The sequence below is a fragment of the Scatophagus argus genome, chromosome 7 (genome assembly GCF_020382885.2).
Source record: "Scatophagus argus isolate fScaArg1 chromosome 7, fScaArg1.pri, whole genome shotgun sequence".
In the NCBI taxonomy this organism is placed as follows: Eukaryota; Metazoa; Chordata; class Actinopteri; family Scatophagidae; genus Scatophagus; species Scatophagus argus.
Window position 1 is genome coordinate 20,451,773 of NC_058499.1, and position 27,150 is coordinate 20,478,922.

At 41.2% G+C, this 27,150-nt stretch overlaps 2 protein-coding genes across 6 annotated transcripts; one reads left to right on the forward strand and one right to left on the reverse strand.

Annotated features, from left to right (window-relative positions):
* Window positions 1–7,655, forward strand: znf276 (zinc finger protein 276). 4 transcript variants are annotated; one of them, XM_046393165.1, is made up of 13 exons: window positions 1–154; window positions 666–955; window positions 1,370–1,685; window positions 1,788–1,834; window positions 1,947–2,375; window positions 3,388–3,469; window positions 3,646–3,729; window positions 3,853–3,972; window positions 4,100–4,175; window positions 4,577–4,694; window positions 5,191–5,290; window positions 5,439–5,743; window positions 7,233–7,655. In XM_046393165.1, exons 2-12 carry the CDS (start codon window positions 730–732, stop codon window positions 5,713–5,715), a joined length of 1,875 nt encoding a protein of 624 aa, XP_046249121.1. In that variant the 5' UTR covers window positions 1–154; window positions 666–729; the 3' UTR covers window positions 5,716–5,743; window positions 7,233–7,655. The 4 variants fall into 4 exon arrangements, with proteins under 4 accessions (XP_046249121.1, XP_046249120.1, XP_046249123.1 ...); XM_046393166.1 differs by lacking the exon at window positions 7,233–7,655 and adding an exon at window positions 608–633 and having other exon boundaries at window positions 3–154; window positions 5,439–7,020; XM_046393164.1 differs by lacking the exon at window positions 7,233–7,655 and having other exon boundaries at window positions 5,439–7,020.
* On the reverse strand, window positions 6,912–27,125 carry LOC124061396 (Fanconi anemia group A protein). 2 transcript variants are annotated; one of them, XM_046393158.1, is made up of 42 exons: window positions 26,861–27,125; window positions 26,271–26,383; window positions 25,887–25,983; window positions 25,297–25,451; window positions 24,340–24,435; window positions 23,949–24,022; window positions 23,029–23,138; window positions 22,403–22,513; window positions 22,156–22,219; window positions 20,343–20,455; window positions 19,877–19,953; window positions 19,275–19,416; window positions 18,738–18,871; window positions 18,509–18,619; window positions 17,726–17,821; window positions 17,429–17,491; window positions 16,538–16,620; window positions 16,369–16,429; window positions 16,182–16,231; window positions 15,950–16,020; window positions 15,479–15,577; window positions 14,581–14,714; window positions 14,389–14,459; window positions 14,116–14,215; window positions 13,801–13,988; window positions 13,591–13,687; window positions 12,156–12,359; window positions 11,940–12,013; window positions 11,700–11,828; window positions 10,940–11,018; window positions 10,630–10,799; window positions 10,429–10,534; window positions 10,248–10,307; window positions 10,041–10,145; window positions 9,585–9,700; window positions 9,265–9,418; window positions 9,034–9,096; window positions 8,378–8,471; window positions 8,121–8,202; window positions 7,652–7,802; window positions 7,470–7,568; window positions 6,912–7,342 (listed from the first exon to the last, which is right to left on the reverse strand). In XM_046393158.1, the coding sequence occupies exons 1-42, from the start codon at window positions 26,919–26,921 to the stop codon at window positions 7,244–7,246; spliced, it is 4,356 nt and encodes a 1,451-aa protein (XP_046249114.1). In that variant the 5' UTR covers window positions 26,922–27,125; the 3' UTR covers window positions 6,912–7,243. The 2 variants fall into 2 exon arrangements, with proteins under 2 accessions (XP_046249114.1, XP_046249117.1); XM_046393161.1 differs by lacking the exons at window positions 22,156–22,219; window positions 22,403–22,513; window positions 23,029–23,138; ... (4 more) ...; window positions 26,271–26,383; window positions 26,861–27,125 and adding an exon at window positions 21,448–22,119.
* Between the last annotated feature and the right edge of the window lie 25 nt (window positions 27,126–27,150).

Below are 27,150 nucleotides of genomic sequence, written 5' to 3' on the forward strand. Positions count from 1 at the left end.
CTTCTGGAATTTGTTCAAGTAGCACTTCCGGGTTCTAATGTTTACAACTGTGAGCAGCGTTGAAGGCATAGAGCTGACTTCTTGGCTCATGAAAAACGTATTTTATGTCAAAAGCAGCATGTACTTCAAGTACTAGGATTTATATGCTGTGACGGTAAGTTGTGCTACAGGACTGCAGTAGTGATAACGTTAAGGCAAATGTTTTAACACACTAGCTGGCTAATGTAGCAGTCTCGCTCAGGCTAACTAGCTAACGTTAGCTGGTTGAAATCAACACCAGCTACTGAACACTAGCTGTTTGTTGTAATGTAAAAGTTATAATATTCTAGACGTGTTTGTTGCTCTTACTGGGAAAAAAAGGAAATGGATATTAGGGATTGTAAATACAGACAACGACGTTCATATGAAAATAACATGTTGATGTGTTTGAATGTACCTCCAACTACTCCAACTGGTGACTGCAAACTAAGTAGCCATGTATGATGGAAATACGGTTTGTCAAATAGATGGCAAAGTGAAATAAGTAGTTTTATTCAGTGGTTCATCATATTTTCAATTGACAGCATAACCACAGTGATGTTAAGTTAATAAATTGTTTATTATGTAGAATAGATAAGACGAAGATAAATTAATTGGGACTTGGCTTACATTGCAAATCTTTACAGTGGACAAGGCAGCAGCACACCATCATTGGGATCAGCTGCTGAGAATCCAACTGTAGGATAAACTATGAAGAAGAAAAGCAGATGCCCAAGGTCCAGCAGGACACAGACAACAGTGAGCATCAGTGAGGATAAGAGGCCACCCGGAAACAGAGGGAGGCCACGCAAGACTGTGCCTCTAACCACAGACAGTTTCTACCATGAGAACACTGCAAAAGACAAGACTGCAACCTTCAGTGTACCAGCAGCTGGCAACACACAAAAACATCCAGAGAGCAAGCCCAAATCTTCAGGTGAGTGCCTCGGTACAAGATTTAATGTGTTGCCTCTTGTCTTGTAAAAATAGAGTCGTACCAGACGGCATTAAAAAAAAAGGTACTTTGTTCATCTCTGGCTTCCTCACAAAAGACTTCAGTATGACAATGTCTGTTTCTTTGTTCCTTTGTGACGTCACCAAAATTCTGTTGATCGTAGTAAACAGTGGAAGGTGGATTATCTTCAAGAAGATGCTGCTTTTGGATGAACATTTAATTGGCATTTTTGGTTGGAATTTGGTATGATGTCCTTTTCATTTAAATAAAGATCATGTGCTTGAAGTCAAGGTTCCCAACTTGACTCACGGAGACTAGGTTAAAAATAACATCCACTTGGTGACTTTGGGTCACTACTGGCAGTATAGAAACACACTGATCTTTGATTTATCCCAGCAGGTAGACTGTCAGCCGCTATCTGTCGGCTCTGCCATGGAAAGTTTTCTCCACGCAGCCTGCGGCACGCATTCAAGTGGCCTCAGGATTCCATTGATATCATTGACGATGAGTCAGACACCACTTCCCGATCGCCCCTTTTATTCCACACAGACTTCCAGCAGCTGGTAGGGGTCCAGTTGGATCGTGACCCACGGTTATCTGAGTTTATCTGCAAAAAATGTCATGCTAAGTTCTACAAGTGCCACAGCATCCTGATCAGTTTTCTGCAGAGAGTCAACCTCCCTCCAGTTTGGAAAGATAACCCAAAAAGCCGGTAAGTTCAGTTGTCACTTTTGCAGTGTGTATTTATTGGATAGTTTTCAATTGTTCAGGCAGATAATCTACAAATACAAGCAACTGTTTGTTTCTTTTTCAGGAAGAATGCAAAGTGTCCAGAGTCCTCAGTAAACCATGACTCAACAAGTAAAGAATTTTTTTTTTCATTTGGCTTTGCTTTTGTTTACAAAAATTACATAAAACACATGTCAAGCTAACTGATTGCATTACTGTCATTCTGCTGTTTTTTTTTCCCCAGCACCACCATCCTTTACCTCAGACCCTAAGTGCCTCCACAGTCTGGTGTCCTGGGCTCACCACCACGGAGAGGCCTGCCGTTCCTGCCCCGACCTGAAGGAGGTGCTGGAGGGCCAGTGCTGGGGTTCTGTTAAGGCCATTTGGGGTTGCGTTGATGGTCACAGATACATCATGGACACTCAGTGCACAACTGCCTCAAAGCCAGGGTACACAAAGAACTTCAGCTGTGGAGTGTTAGGGAGTGGCAATGGTGATGGAGTGATGTCAGAGGAGGAAGAACAGGAGGAGGAGGAGGAAGACGAAGAAGAAGAGCAACCAACTGGACAGGCCCCAGTTGGAAGTATTAGCACCCTGACTCAACACAGTCCGCCTGAAGTCACAGCACAGACTCAGAGCTCAGCGTTGGCTCACTGGACCGGTAACACTGAAGGTGAGACTGAGATCCAGAGAAGGTGTGAGGCAGCATCACATAGAAAACTGTCAAAATGTTTGAAGGTCCACAGCCAATACTGTGATTTTCTTTCTTCTGGGGATATGTGATGGATGTTTTTTGATGTATTTTTTGATCAAGCACTGTGAAATTGAAATACAAACTATTACTCCTAATAATTAGTTTTCAACAACAACAACCCATTCAGTGTGTTAAGAACTGCTTGTCTTTCTTATGCCCAAGAGGTTTCTAGCTTCTGAGATTATTTCCTGTGCATGTGGCCCACTGAATATCTGCAATAGTGCTGCTGACCCTCGAGGGCAGTTAGATAATAATACATAATATATGGATTAAAAAATTACAATATAAAGAGTCATACCTTATTTGCAATTCGAGATATCCTGTCAACAGTTTACAAGCGCACCATATAGACAAAAGTATTGGCGCACCCGACCAACCAACAGGGACTTTAATGACGTTGCATTCTAAATACATAGACAACTTTGCAGCTATAACAGCTGGAACTAAGGGTCCTAGCCAAACCCCTGAAAAGCAGCCTGTCTGGATACTTTGGTCTATACAGTGTATATCTGGGGTCATAGAATTTTTTTAACTGTAACACCACAAGTGGCCACTGGGCAAAACTAGAAGCAAAGCTGAGCAGCTGTGCTGTTTCCAGGATGGGTTTTCAGTACATGTTTAGTAATACTAACAGTATAGCTCTAAGGATAGCAGTCTTGATTTTTGGTGATGCAGTTTAATGTGTGTGCTGATCTGTGATCTGTGTGTTACATTTAGTGTCTACACTTGCCTTGTTCATGAGATGATTTTTGAACTGTTTTATGCATACTAGTCCTGGTGTTTTTATGGAAATATTAACCTGTTCTTCTACTGCAGATGCAGACCCAAGTGTTAAGCACTCATCACCGTGGCTCCTTTTAAGTGTTTGTCTGGCTTGCGGTGTGTCTGTATGGATCCCGGACTCACACTGTGGTGGTTTCCCCTCCCTTAGATTTTACAGGTCATAACGAGGCGCTGTCTCTTGCTCCCGCCCGGCCAGAGGACCAGGCTGCTGACAGTGATCTGTCTGACAGGTTGGTTACGCTGTTCATGTTTCTCACCTGATTCTGTCTTTCCCATTGTCTTATAACCACCAATTTGTGGGGTGGACGCAATACTTGTAGATTAGTAAGTACTTTTCAGCCTGTAAAGTGACTGAAATCAAGTGATCGAGACTGACAGAAGGCCGTAACTGTGTGTGTTTGTACAGGGTCATCTCCGAGGATGATATAGAGGAGAATAGAAAAGAAGGGTTATCAGATGATGAGTTGTTCGAGCCGTACTCAGACAAGAGGTGGGCACAGGTTTTCTTCAGCAAAGCTTGTTGTTCTGCTAAAACAGCAGAGATGAGCTGGAAATGACTGCCGACAGGAACCCACGTACTGTGTTTTATGTACCTTACTCACTTTCCTCCCAGAGCTCGCAGGGGTGCAGTCCCCAACAAGAGAAGACGAAGCCCTAAAGCGCCAGAGGAGCCTAAAATCAAAAAGAAACCTGGACCCAAACCTGGCTGGAAGAACAAGTTCAAACCCAAAGGGTACGTTGGCAAATTTGCCACAATTTCACTCTTGCTTTTCCTTTAATACATAACCTTCATTTGACACAAGTTAGTGTAATATTTAAATATGTAGTTTAACTACTATTGTTACTGTTTTCATTTTCAGAGAAGAGCTGCCCAACATCTATAAGTGTACTTATCCAGGCTGTACAGCCGTCTATAGAGCTCCTGATGGTTTAAAGGTCAGAATTCACAAACTCCTCTGTTTGCTTAAGTGATTAACGTTCAATAATTCAATCAGTCATGGTGTATATCAGTATTAGGAATGCTGTAGTACTCAGTGTTAGGTGTCAAGCCTATAACAAGCTAATTTCACTTCATTTTTATCAGTAAAAGAATGATATCTCATATGGTGTACATTATTAATAGTGATAATTTATTATTAATCTATACATGTATAGCTTTTAATCCTTATATAGACAGAGACGATGTGGCCTATCATATTAAGAGAACAACTTTACTGCATTCATTCTTAATCCACCACCAGATGAGACAGCTCTTTTTCTCCACACTACTAAGAGAAGTCATTATTTGACACCTGGATGAACTAAGTGACTGCTTTTTTTATGGGCTGCGTCTTTAGAAGCACATCAAGGAACATCATGAGGAGGTGAGAGAGCGACCCTGCCCTCATCCTGGCTGCAACAAGGTTTTCATGATCGACCGCTACCTGCAGCGGCATGTCAAGCTCATCCACACAGGTATGGTCAACAGAAAGGTTTTTGTTTGTTTGTAAAACTGTGTTTTACATGTGCTTGAGGCCTGCATCACTAAACAAGCTCAGGTGAGTGTGGCTCTATGTAAGAGTTGATTAAGTGGGGTTTATTTTTTTGGCTGTAGGAGCAGCAACAGACTAAAGAAATCTGTCATGAGTGTTTACCTTACCACAGTGTTAACAGTAGGAAGAATAACAACTTCATTTGTACTCAGAATATCAGCCTAGGTTGAGCAGCTTAATGTAAGGAAGTAACTACTATATTTATTACAACAATGTGAGTGGTGCACACTCAGTGGGCTGACTCACCTGCCACATTAACACCTGCTCCTTTTGTTTTGCTGTAATGGCTAAATGAATCAGCCTGAACTTGGGCTGTGCCACATTAAACACACTGTACCAGTTCAACCAAGAAGACATTTGCTTTAGGTGTTAAATTGTAGTTCGACTTGTATTAAAGTTTGTCATGTGTCTGTTTCCAGAGGAGAGGAACTACATTTGTGACCAGTGTGGCCAAACTTTCAAGCAGAGGAAACACCTTTCAGTTCACCAGATGAGACATTCAGGGGCCAAGCCACTGCAGTAAGTACCGATGATGTAATTAGCCGCTTTAAAACTTCTGTAGGTCACAAACATGACATGACTTGATGGATGATTTAGAATTTGTTTTCTAGTTTCAATATCAGAAGCGCAAACAGGAGACACACATTGTTTTTTTTCCCCCCTTTAGGTGTGAGGTGTGTGGCTTCCAGTGTCGCCAGCGAGCATCACTAAAATACCACATGACCAAACACAAGGCAGAGGCCGACTTGGAGTTTGCATGCATGTTGTGCGGGAAACGTTTTGAGAAGGCTCACAATCTTAACGTCCACATGTCCATGGTGCACCCGCTGACTCAGGTGGATGCTCAGAGAGGCAGCAGCCAGCAGCAGCAGCAGCCGCCGCTTTACGACCTGCACACCATCACTCTGACTGGGGAGGTGGTTCAGCAAGACCAGGACAGGTGACAGCAGGCAGGCCAGGTCTGCTGCACAGGTACATAAACTGTGGGACAGGGACCAGTTCTGTGCATCTGTACTGTACGTTCCATTTGTTCACATTCAGATCATGGATTTTTTTTTTTTGGGGTCTGGCAGTACAAAACAGACTTTTATATCAGTTCTCTACCAACAAAGCCATTTTAGCTCGGCTTTGTGTCATAACGTCAAACTGTTGCCTTCAACATGAAGTGTATCAACATTTTAGTGGATCTTCACCAATAACTGTCATATGGACAGGTTATTACAGTTTTCAGGAATTACTTGTCATTCCAAAATGAGTCTGTTTCAATGTCAGGACATCTTCCGACCAAGTATGCCCCAAGTTTCGTTTTTCGCTTGTTTTTGGAGAAGCTCCAGTCTTTCCTACACTGGCAGTCGCTGCATTGCAACCAGACTCTCTTCCTTTAGTTTGTGACAGTAAAATACATTCTAAATAATAGATTAGAATAGATTTTAAAAGTGTTATCCTGAGTTTTAAAATTGTAATTCGTAAGTTCTCAGTTCTCTGATTTGGTGACACCTGCGGTTACTGCAGTAACAACAGCAAACGCTCATTGTACAGCAGCACTAAAACATGTTGGATTTGCATTAGCAGTAATTTGATACAGGTGAAGAGTGACCAGTGAGTGATGTCACTGAGATCAAATTACAAACAGTAACACTGGATTACATGCTGTATGGTTCCTGACAAATCCAAACCCCTCAATTTAAATCCAGTGCAGTCATTAACAATAAAACGCAATATACAGAAAGAGATAATTAGAGAATGTAAGTACATTGTATGATTATTCCTAAAAATGTCCACCATTATAATCTCCTGAAAATCACAAGGATTATAACTAGAAAAGACAACTACTACTTCTGATGCCTCTGTTACCGATCTGATGTGAAGTTACTCCCTGCCTGTGGAGTATATGGATCTATACAGACATTTTTATTTGATAGCTCAAGTACACAGTAGGAGCCACATATAAATGACCATATGTCCTACATAAATGCAATTGTAAGTTCTATAATGCAATATTCTTGCGACGTAAATATATGTAAAGCACTTGTATGTGCTGTGTAACCACCTCACAGTTGGGTAGAAATGTTTTCCAAGAATATTCACTTTAGTTTTATCAGGTCACTGTTTTTTATTAAGTTATTACAATGCTAAGTACTCTGTTTAAGAGTGTATCTCTGTATTGTAAACAGTGAAAAGGGCTTCAGATGTACATGTGTATAATAAAGTCCTTTGTGCAATATGTACAAAAAGACATGTCAATAAAATGTAGACTTTTTTTTTTTTTTTTTTACAAAGCTGAGTGTCTAAAGTTTTTTAAACTTTACGTAAAATATGAACAGTGAAGTGATTTTGATAAATGGCACTACAGGTATGAGTTTGTGTTACATCAGAACAAATGAAGTAACGGCTGTATATTAAGTTACCGTTACTCAGACCGTGAAACCAGTTCACTTCAGTTTCTCCACCTCATTGTCAGTTTGCAGCTGTTCAGAGGAAGTCCATCTCTGGGCTGAGGCTGTGAGAATCAAGGTGCACAGAAAGAGCTGCTGCCACCTCTGGGTCCAGGTCTGCACACTGGGACTCCAGCTGGACCAGGAAACCCATCAGCAGAGAAACGAGACAATAAGGAGTGATGAAGAGAGAGGGAATGTTTTGTTAACAGAAGCTCTTACCGAGTGGCTTAATACAGATGTGTCCTGTTTTTATTGGTTACCTGTCTGAGTTGGCCGGGGGACAAAGCCGCTGGAGACGACTGCGAGATCTCTCTCAGAAGAAATTGCTTGGCATCGCTCAGAATCTGAAAAGGCTCCATCTAACATTACATATAGATTTGATGTCAGAACAATGTCAGAGGTGAGGGAGTGTTGTTGCCCTCATCATGATATAACCACTCACCTGACTGTCAGTGCGTTCACTGGTTGGTCTAAGTGTGTGTCCATCCAGGAAAAGCTGCAGCAGACTGATGTAGCAGAGGACAGCAGTATGGAGGAACCCTGGACAACACACAGCTCTCTGTTGGAGGTCGGCACTCAGCTGGAGCAGCAGGCTAAACACACACACATTAAGTGCAATAAAAATAACTTACTGTTAGGACTGTAAGTCATGTACATACAGTACATGGGGAGAGTATATTTTCTGTGCCTAGAGTGACTCTGCTTTGCACATTCTAGATAAGAAATGCTGGAAATTGATGCATTTCAACTTGTGGTTTTGGGTGTTTTAAAAACATGAAGCAGCCACATGTTTACTTTCCCACTTCCTAGCTAGTTTTGGTCATATAATGTTAAAATCTGCCGACTGATTTATAGGGTAATATTATGGAAATACGATGCTCCCAAGAACACACACACACACAAAAACAAACCTGTAAAAAGCCCAAGGCATCAGTCGAGTAAACTCATCTGATGTCACCATTGTAATCGACTGGTAAACACCTCGCTCTAGAGCTGGGAAAAACAGACAGCAGACTAAATTAACAATGCATGCATATACCCGAGACAAACCCATCTAATGTCAGTGCTAACATTATATTTTATCTGCCAAATAAAGATTACCAAGCCAAACTGGAAACAAAATTGACAAACACTACTAGCAACTGATGTTAGAAGATATACACTGTACTGTTTGACTTAAAGATGAGCAGCCAGTCAGGGAAGTCCACCAAGACGAGCAGGAGGTCTGTGCATAAAGTCCTGGCTCTGTGATGGCACTTCCCCTACACAGATAATCTCAGTCAGAACACAGTGCGTTTAAAGCCTTTACTGCCTTAAGGGAGGCATTTTAGCAAGCAGGTCTTGGGTTTATTAGTGTCATATTGTTTCTGTGACTTTGTTCAAAGCTTAAACATTTGACCTGAAGGAGTCTATATGGCATAAATCAACACGTAATTCATTTTCTTTCTGAGAATTAGATGACATGACAGATACCACTTTCATGCCTGTACACTAACTTTGAAGCTGGTTAGCTTAGCATAAAGACTGGAAAGAGCTAAGAGCTTCAGAGGTAACAATCTGCTACAGCTGCCTTTTGACTGTAGTTTTAGATTTAATGGACTAAGGTGAGAGTGAATTGTGATCCAACACTTGGCATGAAAGCAAATGAGCGTATTTTCCCAAATGTCAAAACTCTGTCTTTAACAATGCAGCCATTTGACACTCCAGTTGAAAGAGGAATGCAACAGTGCAGCAGTACACTTCAATCCTACATTATTTATCCATTATTTTCATAAAGAAATTTCACAAGGTGTTGGTGGACTGGGACGGTTGGTGGTTAATTACCTGAGGATACAGGAGTGCTGACAGATAGTCGTTTACACACAGGAAAAGCAGAAAAACTAGCACCTGGAAGAAGAAATGAGACAGTAACAGGTCAGCAGCAGCAACCCCTGGCTGTCTACAGAGCAAGTGTATAATAAACAACAAACCAACTATTACTCACCAGATTAATCACCATAACTGGCTGCCATTACCAGTGTAACATGGGGTGGTGAAATGGCGTTAATATCTCACCTGTCTGTGCTGTATGTCCATCTCTGGTTGCAGCATTTTCAGAGCAGCACTGAAGCTGTCGCACCCACGGCATCGGCAGGCTCGGTGCAGGCTGGCAGCCAGCAGCAGAGCCGTGGCTGCAGGCACCGGCGATGACAAAGGGCCCTCCTCTAAACTGAGCACAGGTCACAAATTAAAAATCACGTTAATATGAGCCGTCAGGAAGACAAACCTGACAGTGAAATGGAAGCTGAGGGAGCAGTTGCGTTCTGCCACTTCTTGTTATTCCTTAGTCTAAAATGGAGATTCAGAGATGGTGGTTTGTGAGAATCGCGTTTTACCTGCAGGCCCAGTTCTGACAGCCAATGAGGAGCTGCAGCTGCTCTGGCACAGGCTCCACATCACATAGACGACGCCACAGGGACAACAGCATTGGAGACAGATGCTCCCACCAGTGCTACACACATACAAAATCATCACAAAATTTATTAATCATAAAAATTCTCTGGCCAACCTGAGAAAGCATGCGCATTAGTATCAGTGGTGGACAAAGTAATGCAGTAAAGGATGCACTGATGGTAAACAACTTAATGCAGGACCATTTTTTACCATTGCTACATCTCTCACCAAATGTACAGTTTTCATGACATAAAACAAATCCCACTTGTTGCCCTGTAGTTTCATTTTTTTTCTTTGCATTCACAAACAACACATGAAAAAGTGCTGCAAGAGAATCCAGAAAATGATGCTTGAAAAGTTCATCAAAGTTTGTTAGCTGTGTGGAGAACAAACGCTACCACTGTGGAGACCAGGAGCAGAGGACAGCGTAAACTGATCTGAGACCAGGCTTTGTTGACTTCTTCTGCTGAACGTCCACAACGTACACTGGCAGATAACATGCCCTGCAGAGGAAACAGACAGTAGATTTACTCTTGATCTTTTTTACAGTATGAAATGTGTGTCAGCTTTGATTTCTCTTCAGATTTAAGTGAAGTGATTCTCACTCTCAGGAAGTGTGCTGTTAGATGGCAGGACAGCAAGCCAGCTGGGGAGCACACGTTCCTCTGTAGAATGAGCAGAAGGAGAGGAATTCAGACAAGGAAAAAGAACACACACACACTCATGACTGCACTTTTCCAGACAGCTGATGATCAGAAATGCCAGAGAAAAAATTCAGCACCTCACCTGATGCTGGTTGACATGTTCTATAAGCTGGTTACACTCCAGACTCGTCCTTCCTCCTTCAGTCTTTACCTTAATGAATAACACCGCTGGGAGAGCCAGCAGTACTCTGTGAGACACACACACACACACACACACACCAAGTTTTCAGCGGCTACGTATTATTTGACAGAGATGATCTGCATGATATATTTGTGTGTGTACCTGTTCCATGTGTTCACAGTGTGTTGCAGGCTCAGCTTGGTGCTGATGCTTGGTGAAGCTGACGTCACTGTGGACAAGCATCTCTCAGACACCAAATCAAACAGGAAGTCATGCACATCAGCTCTGCTTCTGCCAGACAGGTCGGTCACTTCCATCTCATAGACAAGTTCCTGTAAACAAACAAACACACATGCCCTCTGATACTCATTACACATCTGCTTCTTATACACAGCTTTTCCCCCATTCATATGAATGTTAAGAACCCCGACATCACTATAATAAACTGTTTTTCTTGTGTCAGCGTACACACCTGTACTCTGGACAGGATGTCTGGCAGACAGGTCCCAGTTTCTGACACTCTGTTGTCTAGTTTTCCCAGGGTCTGATTGCTGTTGACACAAAATACACAGAACAGTAAAACTTTTACAAAAGGTAGAAATACAGGTGTATTAAATATTTTAAAGTCCTTCAGGCTACTACAGTATGACTGTTGGGCAAATTCACACAATATATTGTATTATACTGCACTATAATAAGCTATATCATGTTATATGTTTGCTTATACATACACATATGTATATTACAATTAGTAACCCACCAGTTATGAGTACTGTATGTGTACTGCTGCCTGTATTTTTGTGCTGTGTCTAATTGCTCTTGTAAAGTTTGGTTTTATCATATTCTTTGACATTATTATACTCTTATACATTTTTAATGATTTATTCTCTGTAGAGTCTCTACTTAACTATTTACTTATTCTGTCCTTGTGTTACTGTAACACCTGAATTTCCCCTCTGGGAAAGGACTAGCACTCACAAACTGTCCTCTTGCATCTTTTTATTCTTATTTCTATTTTATTTTTACTAAACACCTCAGACAGTTGGTTCTTTGTTTCCCTAAACACGTGTTTTAATTAGGTTGCTCCTGATGCAGTCCAGCTGGGAGCTGAACCACCAACCCTGCCACAGTTAAAAAGAAATCTATCACAATTTGCTGTCTTTGGTAAGTTTGTGCATTAAAAGCATGAATTACATTCATACAAGATTTTACTGTGAATATGTATGCAAAACCTTAAATGCTGATCCATGACAGCATTAAGCAAATGAGAGCAGAGCTTCTTCATGTCTCCTCCACAGCCTCCCTGCTCCTCTGGTCGAGGCAGGTAGAGTTCGAGGCAGGCCCACTGCTGGTACTCCTGACTACACACACACGCACACACACACAACAAATAACAGTTATTAGCTGTGCTGACTTTATTTCCAATGTATGTCAGATGGCACCTGTAAGTGTGTGTGTGTTTCCTGTCTTACCGTTCTGGGTCTGACAGGGCGTCTTCACTTCTGTGTACTCTGAGCTCATTAGCGAGCCATTCTGAGAGCAGCAGCTTGACAAACAAAACAGAGGTTTTGTTGTCAATAGGATCGACTGCTTTCCGATGCACACTGAACATGATCTTCTACACCATTAAACACTCACTGAGATAAGGCTTCATTCAAACCAAACGACCCAGTGGAGCCATGTTTTACCTGATACTGTGGTATGTCTCCCAGCAGACGGAACGCAGGGTGTCTCCACAGACACCAAGCGGTCTTCCTCCAGGTGCTGCCGGCGTCTGTGGCGCTGCTCCACAGGCCGGGCAGGCTCTCCTCCTGGTATTCAGCAACTGGACCACCAGCAGAGATGGGAGCTCTTCTGGCTTCAGGCAACAGTCTTGGGATGAGGTACAGAAGCTGAACATACACACAGTTATATGGAGAGTTAAAGCAGTAAAAATAATATTGTCAGAAAATAAAAAACTTACAAACACGTGCTTTGTGCTTCATTGGAACTCATCTGACTGTTTGATCTGGTGTTTTTATTGACCACTGCAGCAAATAATCTGTGGGGTAGATGACTGAACATCTGCTTTGGAGTGTGTGTCAAGGAATAGCATATATTAACATGTTCAGTAAACTGTATGAGCAGTACCTTTTAGTGTATGCGGCCTGCTAAAACAAGATGAACTGATTAATCAGTTGACAGAAAATAAATTTTCTTTTTTGATAAAAAGATTAATCTTTTAAGTCATTTATTAAGAAAAAAGGCCAACCCTACTCTGGTTCCAGCTTCTCAAATGTCAGAATCCACTGCTTTATTCTATTTTATGTTATGTTATCGTCACAAATTCAGTACCTTTGGATTCTGATAAGGATGCAAATCTTGGCAAATAAACTGCACTATTGACTCTTTTTTTTAAGAATGTGAAGATGAAGATGAAAATTTGTTAGGGGTATCAAGAGTCGTTTGTCTTCTGTCCACAGGTTGCTGCTGTTGTAGTTGAGTATCTGGATGTCGCCTATTCAGGTGAGTTCGCAAATTCGTTGTGTTCCCACAATATTTAACACAAACGTGACAAAGCTTGCAAATGGCATTTCCCATGTCCACATCGTTGGTACCTGGTTTGCTGTAGAATCCAAAGTGTGCCCACACATCTGCTTTAAAATGCGAGGGAGCCGCTCTTAACTTTTCCACGGTCTCAGCCATGTTGGACTTTCTCTAAAGTTCCCTCTTAGTGACCGCCGGACCACCGAGCCATACGCCGGCATCTATAGGACTGGAGGTTGTATTTGTTTTTGGCTGATGTTCGCGAACCGTGCAAACAATGTTTTTTTTATTCATTTTATTTTATTAAAAATCGATTTTTGGAGTCAGAAATCGATGTAGTATAAAGAAGTATTGCGATACATTGCCATAACGATATTTTTGCACACCCCTATTTCTGACATTTTATAGACAAAGTGGAAAATTGAATAAATTGAAAATATCAACAGCTTCAGGTTGGAACTGACAGATACAATCAGAGCTGTCCATGTAGCAAAAGTAGGGAATGTGAGTGAAAGACAGACAGTAGAATGACACACCTCTTCACTTTGTCTAAACACAGTAGATGGTTATATACAGTATAGCACAAGTCTGACCTACCTTCTTGTAGAGGCTGTTGAGGATGTAGTCCTGCTGTTCTTGCTGAGGAAGTGAGTCCCCTCTGCACAGCCCATAACACACAGCTGCCACACACAACCTGGACAGCAACAAGAAGACTGTGAGTCAACATGGCAGCCAGGCCAGGTGCCAACAACAGAGACATCTTCTGCAGTAAGCGTATAATGAGTCAGCTGAAGTTTGTAACCTCACCTGACACAGAAGACCATGTTGGTGTGTGTGCTGCAGACCAGCGCAGAGCTGAGAGCTTCTCCAACAGGTACCGGCTGAAGCAGAACGGGTGGGACCAGCTGAACTAAGGGACTGTGCGACATGGAGGCGTGGAGGTGGACCACAAACGCTGTCAGACCGAGTAAGTGGGCGCCGCTCAATGACGATCCCTTTTTAACAAGAGGAGGTTTGTACAACTGATGAGCGAAAAATTAAAAATAAAACACTCCGGGCATAAAGTGAAACAGACACAAAGTGGCAGACGGACAGAGAGTGTATAAATATGGGTTTATGTACCTGGTTATGAAACAGGTCCCAGAGTCTGTGTATAAGGCTGGAGAGGAGCTCTGTGTTCCCGAGCAGCACGCTGACAAACCTGGAGGCCCACAGGTTTTGCCTGGAGAGACGAAAAAGTTTCTGGTGAATCACACACCACAAAGAAACACAGTCTGAATGTGATCTGTGCTCCGAAAAGTGAATTCAATGACTTTCAATGTATTTTTCAGAAGTTGGCAATAATCAAACCCCTTTTTTCATTTGTAAGACTTTGAAAAAAGTTGTACTCCTCACTTGTTAGGAGGGTTAGCTCGGGAAGCATCTAACATGCACTGGCAAAAGCTTCTCAGGATCATGTTGACGACCTGAGGATATGAGGCAGAGATTTTTTAGAGTATACACAGAATTACTAATGCATATAGACAACAGATATAGCAGTATAGGCTATCTAAAAAAACAGAAACAATAAATTTCATCACAACATACTTTGAAGTGGAGCTCAGAGGATGGAGGAGTGCTTATGTCAAGCGTGATTACTGCCCGTCCAGTCGGCTCATCAGGACGACCAGGAAAGACGACACTCAAAGTGTGTGAGATCCTGGACAGCTGGGCTGACATCTCTGAGGATACAGAACCAACATGACAGGTATGGAAATGAGGTTGCGGATGTCAGCTTGGAAGAAACTGAATGACCTACACATTCACTGTATGCTGAATCATAAAGGTCCCCACACAGTTCTGGGTCTGGGAAGACTCATGAAAGGCAGAGGTTTGGAAAATACGAATTGAAAAGTTGAAAAGTGTTGAACACAAACAGTGTACTACCAGCTGTAACTAAAACCAGAGTGTGTTCAATAAGATGCCATATTTAAACCCACAGTGGGGAACTTTTGTCTCCTCCTTCTGGCAATGAGAGTTCAGATTTAAAAAGTCTGATATACTGCAAAATACAGAGAGGTTTATCTCATGGTGATTAATCAGCACTGTGTAATCTCATTTTGCAAGGGCTTTGATTTAATGGACAACATTTACATGAAAAAGTCTGACCCCACAAGCTTATGGAACACACACACACACACACACAACCGGATTAATAGCTCAATTTAGGAAAAGCAAACAGGAAGCACACATCAGCTTTGGATACACATCGCTGAAACAAACCAACAATAGACTAAAGAAAAATTTAAAAACTTCTTCATTACAGAACTGGAGCAGCTTTCTGTCAACCCCTCCTTTCAGCAGTTCAGTTCAAAAAATTCTTGTTTCTTAAAATTAAATCATGAAGTCTTTTCAAGAATTAGAGTATATTAGGGGTCTGTGTGTGTGTGTGTGTGTGTGTGTGTGTGTGTGTTGCACTCAATCCCCCTCCACCATATCGTCGTACCTCCGTCATTTCCCTTGACAAGCAGCTCTGTGAATTCCTGCAGATGAATCTTCAGGACCTCCAAAGGATCATCACTAGTGGTCAAACACACTAAGCTGCCTGAAAACACAACACAGTGTTCATGAAGGCATCTGTCAGTAAATGATATGACTGTACAGCATTACACTTGTCACCGTTTTCTACTCTTCATTTCAGCCATACGCAATGTATGTGTGCTGTGCCACTCTGGGATCTAATTCTAACGAAACACTGACTCATTTTCAAATATCTTCTCTGTATTATGTGGGCTACACTGAGGCCAACATGAAACACATGTCCACAGGTTCAAGATGTAGCTGCTGTTTTGCATGTAGTTGTTACATCATTAGAGTAAATTAGATGCATGTAATTGAAAAAAAAAACTACATAAAAAAAAATCAATGATGTTATTTTGTCAGTCAACAACAACTGAACATCATAAAGAATACCCACAATCCTGCTGCCTCTGTTTCTGGCAGGATTCCACATAAGCTGAATACTGTGCAGCAGGGATCTTATCTGCTCTGAATACAAACAAACAACTGTCATCACAGTGAAAAAACACAAAACAATCACAGGTAACCATTACTGGTAAAGTGTAACATTAAGAGTCTGAGAGAGACGCAGTAACACTGGATTTGAAGAGTTAAAATGCATATTTTACAAGCTTCTGATAATAACTCACTTTTTCAGAGCTTCTATGAAATTCATCCGAGGATCTGCTTTCACGGGCAGCTGAAATTGAAAGACAGGAAAACTTGGACTCGTGTGATGTGAAGAGTTGTGATAATTAAAATAAATTTAAAAAAAAACACACACATCTGAGACTGTGCAGATCAGACAAAGAATAATAGTGAGGTGAAGCTGCTCACCACTCTCGCTGTCAGCAGAGCGGGGAGGAATCGTGTTATGAAATACGGCCGCCGGAAAATACTGTGAGAAAAGATGTGTGAAAAACCTCTCAATTTTTACATCTACGCGAAACCCAGATTGAAAAGGACCCTCTCCTTCTGGGATGCAGCTGATAACCTGACTGAATACCTGGCCTCCATGACTGTGGCAGGGATTCTTCCTGTGCTCTCAAACAGAGACACTGCCTTCTCCACATCCTGGACAGCCTGGCACTGCAGCGACATACATGCAAACATTACACTCTTATACTGCTAAGATATTTAAAACAAAGCTCAAAAATTGTGTTGACAACACAAACCATAACATTTTGTCTATGAATTATATTCAGCAGACGATTGCCCTTAGAATGTATTGCTATTGTTGCACTGTATTTTTAAGGTAGAAAACTAGATTGTGCGCCACCTAGTGGTAGTAACCAGCAGTCTGTGTAAGAAACCATGGTTAGAAGACACACCAATGAATTACATACAAACCCATCACCATTTCGCTCAGTAAAAAAACTAAGGTATTGTAATGAGGGCTACACCTGAGACAGCCATTATTTTGGTAACGACCAAAATGTTTTGACGTTAATCTTAAAGTTAACATCAAAAGTCTGATAAGATCAAATCTTATGCAATTTTAATAAGTTGAGTTTGGTATTTGGTTTGTTATTGCAACCAAAACTCAGGAAAGAATGAACAAGAACTGAAAAAACTTAACTGAATTGAACTGAATAAACTGAAAAATAGATTTTTACTGCACATCTGTAAGGGGGTTGTGGTGGTTGGCAGTTGATTAATATACTTTGCTACTTCAACAATTATTTAACCAGGCGCTGAGGTGTCTGGTTGTTTAAATCTTAGTTCAAGCATGGTGCTGATTTTTGATTCTGATTTTCTTTGACACTCTCCTAAGTCTAGTAAATCAAAAAACACCTATTAAACTAAGGGTGTTTTGTACTGCGCCCTCTCATCATCTCTCGTTAGTCAGAATCAACAGGTGTTGATACCCCAAAATACCACTGGGTGTCACTGTTACCTGCACTGATGCTCCACCTGCACCAGAAACGTCTTCATATAAGGCCATGTCCTCCACCGACTCCTGCACGTACACACACAACACGTACAAAACACAAACGCAGGCGCACACACACAGACAGTACACTCAGTCTAGTACAGATTCTATTGGATTTTAGGATGTGTACGCTCATGGAAAGTGACCAAAATAATACAATTGTAATCACAAACACAATAATTCATATGTTTCCATATGAAAAATTCAAAATAAGGCAGTAATGATGTATTCGGGGTGTTGAACTTTTGGCCCTGCTGTTACCTTGAGATCTGCCAGTCTGGTCTTGGCCAGAGAGACGTACTCCATCAAGAGGCTGCGGTGTTTCACAGGGACGTATGGAGGGTGCAGGATGTGAACCTGTCAGGTGAAAAGCACAGTGAAGTGTTAAAATTCTCAGTTCATTTCTCTGTGTTTCCAGTGTTTTCTTAGAGCTTACACTATAACTTCTTCCTGATGTTGATGATTTGTTTCCAGTACTGCCTTTTGCAGTCTTGTAGGCAGACCAGAAGAGAAGTATTAGCAGCAAAACATAGTTGAAGAAGAAGTACACAGAAATGACATAGTGGTGTCTGTTATAGCTTGCAGAGGCAGAGCTGGTCTGAAATATTGAATATTCTTTGAACCTCAAATAGTTTTTACTAATAGTTATATGAAACCATATCAGAAGTCCACAGGTATAACACGAATAACTGGTTTGATGTTTTGAATCCATTGGATTTTAACAACTTACCATGTTTTCTCTATTGAAAAAATCTAAAACATTAATGAGTAAATATAGCCGTCAGTAAAAAGTATAATATTTCCCTCTGAAATGTGATGAGCTGGATGAATAAGGCAGTAAGCACAAGTGCTGTACTTCAAGCATACTGTACATGACTAAATGTACTCTGAATCCTGTTTCTACTTGCTCTTCAAGTATTTAATTTGGCTACTGGTGTCATTACAGGTTCATCTAATATACAACACATATCTTTAGCCCAGCAAAGTGAGGTTATTGTTAACCTCAGTAATGTTTCAGAGTCGGAGACATAAGCACAGGGTCACCTTGAGGTACTGTGAGGGTTCAAAAGGCACCAGGTCTGAGAGGAACTTCAGCAGAAACACCAGAGATTTCTTACTGGCTGCATGGTAGCCGCTGCTTCCACAGAAAGACATCTGAAAAGGCAAAAGAGAGTAATGCTACTGGTAAAAATGACAAACTTCTTAACATTAGCAGCATCAATTCAAATATATTAATAAACTCTGAGCTGTTGCAGAAAAGTCGATACGAAACCTTGAACCAGTCGCTGTAGGAAGGGAAGATGCCGGGTCCCTCCAGCGCACCCTGTCGAGCCAATAGGAATGCAGTTATCACGTTCTCCAGGTCGTAGCCTTCAAATGCAGAAGTCAGCAGTCTGGCCAGCAGCTCTGAAGGACGAAGAGAAACACAAGATTTTTAACACTGAAGTCAGTACAGCCACAAGTCCTTTTTACAACTGCCTGGTTTGAAACCAAAGTCTAATTGCTGTTAGTTTGTGCTTCCCTTGTGTATATACGAGTCTGATATATTACTTTACTGGTGTTGGAAATTAAGTTTTAATAGAAGAGCTATTTGCTAAATAAATCACACAACTACAAAACTGCTGACACATGTCCATTCTAATGTGTGAATCTGAATAAACACGAATGATAAGCTTTTATTATGCTGGTTTTTAGAGAAAACACAAATGCTTTAGCATAACAGTGGATAACAGTGGACATTGCATTTCAATATATTTATTCTCAGCACAAAATAATGGCCCCTTTTTTTAATCCACTATAACTAGTTTACCTTTGAGGCTGGACTGGGCACATGGATTGTAAACCAGCAGAGTGGACAGGAAGCACAGGACGTGTTTCCAGTTAACCTCATGGGTTTCCAAAACCTGCTGCAGGTGAGACAGCAGCTGCTCCACACTGAATATCACAGCCAGCTTTTACAGAAACACAGCAGCGATACAGAGGAGTTACAGCTTGTTGGAGCTAAGAACATCATCTCAGATAAATCAATACTCTCAGTGCTGTGTTGCTCTGGTCTGAAGGCTGTACACCTGAAGGCTGAAGTGATCTGACTGCTGTCGACAGCTGAGGAGTGAGGCTTGTAACTGCTGACTGTTCTAATGTTATGCTATTTTTTATTTTAATATAACACAGATATACAGAGTCATGCACTAGGAGAGACATCAGCTAGCAGTCAGAAATCCACAGATGGCTGTGAAATCCAAAGGCAAGAGAGAGTGACAGACTGAGAGCAGAGAATATTTATGAGAAGCTAGAAAATTGTTTAATACACGTATACGCTCTTACGTATAAAAAGTAATTTTAATCTTGGCAGAGCTCATTATATGTGAAGGTTTCCACACACACAGACACACGGCTGCATGGAAGATTTACCTTACGGAAAAGAGAGGTCATCAGTCGGCTGGATTTTGCAAAGGTCCACTCGTTCTGCTGAGCGATGGCATCTGAAACTGAGGACATATTATTTCATTTTTACATTCAACTTTTTGGAAATCATCTTTGTTATCATTATGCATGATAATATTGGCACATCATCTGTATCAGCGGATAATGGCTTTATAATGGAATATTGGCATCAGCAAAAAGTTAACATTTCTGCCAAAGCACTGAGTAAGTAAGTTAAGTTCTTATGTTGCACAGTGAACATGTGCAATTTTAAAAGTGTTGTGTATCTGCATCTGCCAGTTGGCTATTACTGCCTAATATATGAGATTCACTAAAGGACAGATTTGATGTTCCTGAAATTAGGTGGAAGTGCACGCCTGTGTTTTAAAGTGAAAATTAAGTGTAAGGGTTATAAAGAAAAAACAGCATTAAGCTGACAATAAGTTGTTTTTACCTGTTAGTCGAGGCTTGTACGTGAGGGTCTGTGTGAGGGAGTGTGTGAAGAAACACTGAAGGGTGTCTGCTGACGCTGACACTCCACACAAAGAAGCATCAAAGATCTGTATCCTGTACAAAGCACAGAGCAGAGGAGTAAGAAACAGAGATAGATAGATTGACAGATAGATAGATGGATAGATGGATAGATAGATAGATAGATAGATAGATAGATAGATAGATAGATAGATAGATAGATAGATAGAAATTCAAGAGACACAATACCATAAAAGCTCTCACAAATGACCCGTTTGCCCGGTGTTTTACTATGAGCAGCTGTTAGACCACCTCCATGTTTAACTGAACAGCTTCCTGCTGCAGACAGGAGGCTGTGAGTCAGTGTGTGAGGCATGCACACCGAGCAGAGAGAGCCAGTCACTGTTACTGTTAGATTGTTTTAAACAGCCTGATCACAATTGCCAGGTGCTCTGCTTTAGCACTTCAGGACCAGACAAGCACCAGGAATGTTCACACTCCAGTGTCAGAGTTCACAGAGAACAGGACACAGAGAGATCATCCAGTCAGCTGCAGTCCTGCTGGATTAAAGTGTTCAAAAAAAAAATGTGGTGAGGCTTCCAGACAAGCCAACAAGTCTGCACAGAAAGCATTGTGAGGGGCATCTTTTGAAGTTCAACGGCTACAGATGAATATGATGCTAAGGTGTGCAGAAAGAATGTAGAAACACCAGCTGGATTAGCAGCAGAAACCAGGATTTGCTGAGCAGCATGAAGCTGAGCAGCATGAATATTTCACTGTGGCTCAACACAGGAGCCTACATCCTTAAATATTTGTATCTTTTTCTCTCGGGATCCTCTAATCGGTTGCAAGCCAGTAAGTTGGATAACAGTGCACTTAAGATGATCCTCACCTACTCACAAAATCAGAAAATAACGTGTAAACATGTATTTAAAGAACCAGTTTTTGAAGATATCAGCTGTAGAGACGTCTGCACTTCCCTTGAATTAAAATAGAACAAGATGGCACTTCAAAGTGCCAAAATACCATGGAAAAACGCAACGTCTCCTTCCAGACATCCAGCCGGACACTCTAGATAATCCACAGACCTTGTTGTGAGCAGGTTCATGTAGGAACAAGTCATCCTTGAAGTCGCTCTTTAGGCCTGCACTATCCTCAGTTGGTAAGGGTTTGGTGCTCGTTCTTTGTCTTTTGTATTAATAAAGAGAACATCTTTCAGTTTTAAACTGTTGGATGGAAAAGGTAATAATATTAAGTTATTCTAATACGTCATCTTAGCTTTTAGGAAACTGGGAATGAGAAATATTGTAAAATTTTCTATTTACTGATATTTTACGGACCAAATGATTGAGAACAATAGATTGATTAAAAAAAAAGTCCCTGTGAGGTGTAAGAAATAGGAGCCAGAGAGATCTAACACAGTAAATGGTTCAATAAAAAGTTATGTTAAAATGCATGTATTGACTTGTTAGTTGATGAGGATCACAAAGTGCTATAGAATTCAGTAATAATAGAACAAGGTCACAGGACTGGTTTGTAATGTTTTAACTGAACCGAGAGGGAAACAGCACAGACTGTATGGTCACTATAAATAGTGTAGTGGTGCATAACTCTCTCTAAATATATTTTTATCTGTCTTTGTGATTTCAAAATTTATACAGAATAACACATTTTCTCAGAGGGCTGCAGCTGCTATTTCATTCAAATAAATGATGTCTTTGTATATTGCTAATTGTGCATGTTCTCCGACTATCTGACGTCTTCAAGGTTAATGAGACAAACAAAAGACACAGAACCATAGCTCGACTCCTGCTCCAGCACTCTGCAGCGTCAGGCTCTTTTCCACAGTGTCCAGAAACCCTGGGAAGTGGAGACAGAAAAACACTGTGTTAAAAAGTCAGACAAAGAAGGAAAGCACTAAAATAATACAGTTAAAGAATCAGGAAATGAGCTTTTGTGGTCCACAGGTGTGAATCAAAGTGCTTCCCTAAATGTTTCATTGACACAGGACAGGGTAAGTGGGGCAGGACCACGCAGACTCACAGAAGAGCATGTCGTCCAGCACTGAGCAGCAGAGCAGGGAGATCCTCTTGTCTGTAGCTGCTGACTCAACGCTCAGCTCAAAGCCAGTTCCCACCAAGACTCCAACCACAGCTAAAACACAGGAGGAGATCACCTTTAGCTGTAGCATATGTCATCTGGTGAACATTCAAGTGGACACCACAAAAGCATTTTGGTTGGCAGCTTTGTGGTTGCAGTTCACCAAATGGTAAAAGGTAGTTATTAAAATCACTGGTATACAGCAGCAAATACTACAGACACCTAACTCTGCAAGAGAAAACCCTGACTATTTTCTCTTTGAAATCCTCCTGTCTGGTCAGAGGTTTCTACAGCTCAGCTGAAGCAGATCCTTAGGCAGAAGAAAACAGCATCTCGGTTCCACACACAGTACACCATGATACGCTTTCTTTTCCCTTCTTGTCATTAAATTTGTTCTTTGCTTTTATTAAACAAACCTGATTGTATTCTGTATTGTGTGTATGGCACCAGCACTCTATAGGTGACAAACAGTTTTCAGTGTTGTAATCAGTTGTTTATTGATTAATTATTGAGCCCACGTCTTCCATGAGGCACAGCTACAAATAAGTGAGACAAATCTGTTTCCTTACTTGTCAACACTTTCTGTTGAACTTGTCTGGTCTCGTCTTCTCCTTGTGGAGGTGTCCAGCTGCACAGAGCCTTCAGCTGAGACACCAACCACAACCTAACTCCTTCATCACTGGAAGGGAAAAAAAGCGAGCAAGTGTGAGGGGTTAAGGGGGTGAGTGGGGTGAGTGACGGGTTAAACATCATGTCCTGCAGAAAGGTGTAGGTGTCAGCTATGCTTTTGTCTTTCACTGTCCTAGTGCCTTGGATATCCTTCTCTGGTGTGTCGTGCTTGTATTTGAGTCTTTCTGTGAACTGAACTCAGTGTGTGATTTAAAGATGGAACATCCACAGAGGGGCACTGTAACAACATAATCGACAACAAGGTGGTGTCGTGTGTGTGTGTGGCTTTCATCATCACTTCAGCCATTTCAAGGGTTCGAGGTTTGTTCATGTGTCGTTCTACAACACAGGATTGCGTGACGAAAGTTACAAGTTGCAGACCCTTTACATGACACTTTTTTTTCTATGGAAAAAATTATAATACTGACACTACTGTACTTGTAAAGCCATCTTAATTAATTGATGTAGTTTGATTTCCCATGTGTCATATTACTAGGTGATTTCAGGTTTCCTAAAATCAGAAGCAGCAGATTCACATGTTTAGAAAATATGTATTCAAATAAGATATTTCAATGCTATAAATTTATGAGTATTTAAATCTCAGCTTTAAGTGTTCAAAGGTGGCTTAACTTCACGGTTGTGTATTCTGTAGCTGATAAGATTCAAATTCTTGTGTTTGTGTTTGTAGAGGTATAAATAGTTCTGATAATTTTCTTTATGCCTTGTCATGTAGTAAACAGCTGCACGATGACTACACTCCACTGCCCGACACCCACCAAGAGGCAGAACAGAACAGAAAAAAATGCTTAATATCTCTTACCTCTCTAAAATGTATTTCAGAGTGAGGATATTATAAAAGTGAAGATGGTACACCACCTCCAGCTTGGGTATCCTCTGGAAAAAAAAAATCACATCAAATGTTTCATTTACTGAATTATTTCATTGTGTAAGAAGGCCAAGCTGAGCTGTCCCTTTTGTGGTAATTTAGAACAACTGCTAAAAGATAAACAAACTTAATTTTTGTTTTGTTTACTTTTGCACTTCATCAACTTTTACTTTGACTCTTCATAGAACTGAGAATCCAAAACAAATGCATTTTGAAGGAGCTTTAAGATTACAACTCATGCAAACATCATGGCAAGCAAATTACTTTATTTGGCTTCTCATAAAGAGCAAAGAGCATGAACTGTAACACACACACACACACACACCTGATCTCGTCTGAACTCCTGCCAGAACAATTTAGGGCAGAAAGCTCCCTGTGATAACAGTTCTCTGCTGGACTCGAGCAGAACACACAGCTGGACCTGCACAGAACAGGAATGGATATCTGCATGAATTGTTGGGGGACTTAAACTCATGTAAAGTACAAGTACCACAAAATCCTTTCAGTACTATCAGTACTATCACAGTATCAACTGTCAATCCCAACTCTACATGGGTCTATATTTAAAAGTTTAAAATCACCCAAACTGTCACTCTGAAGAGATACTGAGAAAACAAAATGTCTTTCTGAATATTTAATACTTAATATTATTGGTCAGTTTGTTTGTTTAAACATTACAGAGCTCACCACAACCCCAAATTTATTCTCTCCACCTGTGAGCAGCTCCTCCATTTCCTTTGTGTATTGGATCATGGGAGAATACAGAACAGCAACAGACAAAATCAACTGTATTTAGTTTGCATACTGCCTGTATTTTTTAGCATACTTCATTTTGTCACTTTATCCAGTGTAAACCCACTACATACTAGGCTTTAAGTTAGTGTGTAATTAGAGGATCTGGGACGCACTGATGGTCTGGTGAACAGCAGTCTTAAATTTGAGCGGGGATGTGATATACAGAGACCTCTACAATAAAAACGATTATAAACCAATGTTCTGCAGACTGAAGGTGCTGACAACTCGCTATGTTTTAGCTTGTTTCAGTTTTCTTCTAGTAGACCACAGCAGGAAAATATCTGAGATGCGAGTTACCTTCTCATCACTCCAGTGACACCTGCACTCACTTACTCGCCCATCATCATGAGATGGCTAACAGTTCAGATGGCCCTTTAGACTTAGCAAATACTCAACAGTCTACACTTTGGGAGGACACTGGTGGAACGTTCAGCTTGGATTTGGCCCCAAAGAAGTAAACTGTCAAATCCTACTGTCAAACACTCACTCGCTGAGCGAAAGGGAGCAGCTCTCTCCTCTTGTCATCTTCATCCTTCATTTCCTCAGGTCCAGTGATCTCCATCAGTCTCTCCAGCACCATCTTCACTGCCAGCACTGCCACTGGGACACCCAGCTGCGAGGCCTGACGCCTCAGCTCACACACTGTCCACAGACAATACAACACATCCTGTAGTTCACAGCATTTACTTTGTGTCAAAGTTAGGTTGTCACCATGCAGCACTGCTGTCAGGACCTGGTACAACTTCCATAAGTTTCCTTTGTGGTGCATAAAAAGAATCAAACAACATCAGAATACTGATAGCTGTCCTAGAGATAAACATTGTAAGAAGACAGACGTCATGAAAAGGTTATGTGAGAGTCCAAACACACAACAAACACTAAGAATGTCAGATGTTCTTGCTCATGACTGCAGAACCACACTTTTCTCCCTCCTTACACCCGTGTATCTCAGAATGTGTAAAGAACCAGATGTCTCTGGGAGTGTGTCACATGACCCTCCAATTTGACTTGTGCCACTTCGGCAGCATTGCTGTACAGCACAGAGGTTGCTTCTGAGACCTTGTGTCAAACACTTACCCACAAGTGAGCCTGCAATGGCAGATGAGATGCCTTCAGACCCTGCCTGTTTCTCCTCTCCATTCGGAGTGTGAAAAATGTTGCACAAATCTGGATTCTACAAAAAGCATAAAAAAAAAATACAGTAAAGATACACTGATAGCATATTAGTCAAAGATCAAGAACCACTGAATTTGAACATATCAAATCACTTTCATTTCCCCTTTTTAACAGGTTCCTAGCCAAAGCAGTCTTTAGCAGGTGTGCATTCTGCAGTGTATCAGATCATATCTTTCCTCTCTGCGTAGATGAGTATAAAATGTCTAGATTATTATAGTTTAATGTTTGTTCATTGGTTACGCAGCCCAGTAGATTCTGCCTTCACCCTGAGGTCTGCACACTCACCCCGACCTCCCTGAGCAGACTGCAGAGGTTCTGCTGCTGCTCCAACAGCTGTAACGTCGCCTTCTGCAGCCGCTGACCATCTTCCTGCTTCGGCCTCTTCACCACACGACCAGCTGAGAATACAACAGCAGCAAAGACACAGAAGCCTTAGAAAAGTGGAACCAAAACTTTTTTTCATTTCCATTTGATAAGATAATGCCCCAATGTCCCCCATCTAAGATTTTTTTCTTTAGATTTCTTTTATGTACAGAGAGCGTACATAAAAGACCCATGCCCAGAACAGTCATACATTTTGTCACTTGGTTATTTATGGATGAAATTATAGTGAAAATAGATCATTCTCCTTTTTGCTGGGGTCACCCTGGACCCCTTATCGGCTTGAAGAGCGTTTACTGAACGCCACAATCAAACAGTAATATTACAGCCATCAGTCGGTAATTACTGACGTACACTACGGACATGACACAAACGGTGAGAATGGACTGGGTTTATTTCCTTTTGAGAGAGCGTCTTCATTTCAGTCTCTATTCCCGTACGGCGTAATCTGATATTCCGTACATAGTAACGTGAGGGTCCACCTGTCAACTCACCGAGGAGGTTCGATAGCGTCCTTTTCTGAGAGACGGATTCACACGATGCACTCAGTGACATTTCACGGCTAAATGTTTAACATTCGTTGTTTAAGCAAATGAGACTTTTAAAATTAATACATGAACAGTGTTTCTGAAACGTAATCGCACTAAATGACAACATTAATTCCCTAGTTTGCTTTTTCCAACTGCAGCGGAACTATTTTGGGTCAGTTTAGCCTCCATGTTTTTCCCTCGCGCTCTTCTCTTTCATTGGTTCGTGCTAGAGCCAATGAGAACAGACTATCATA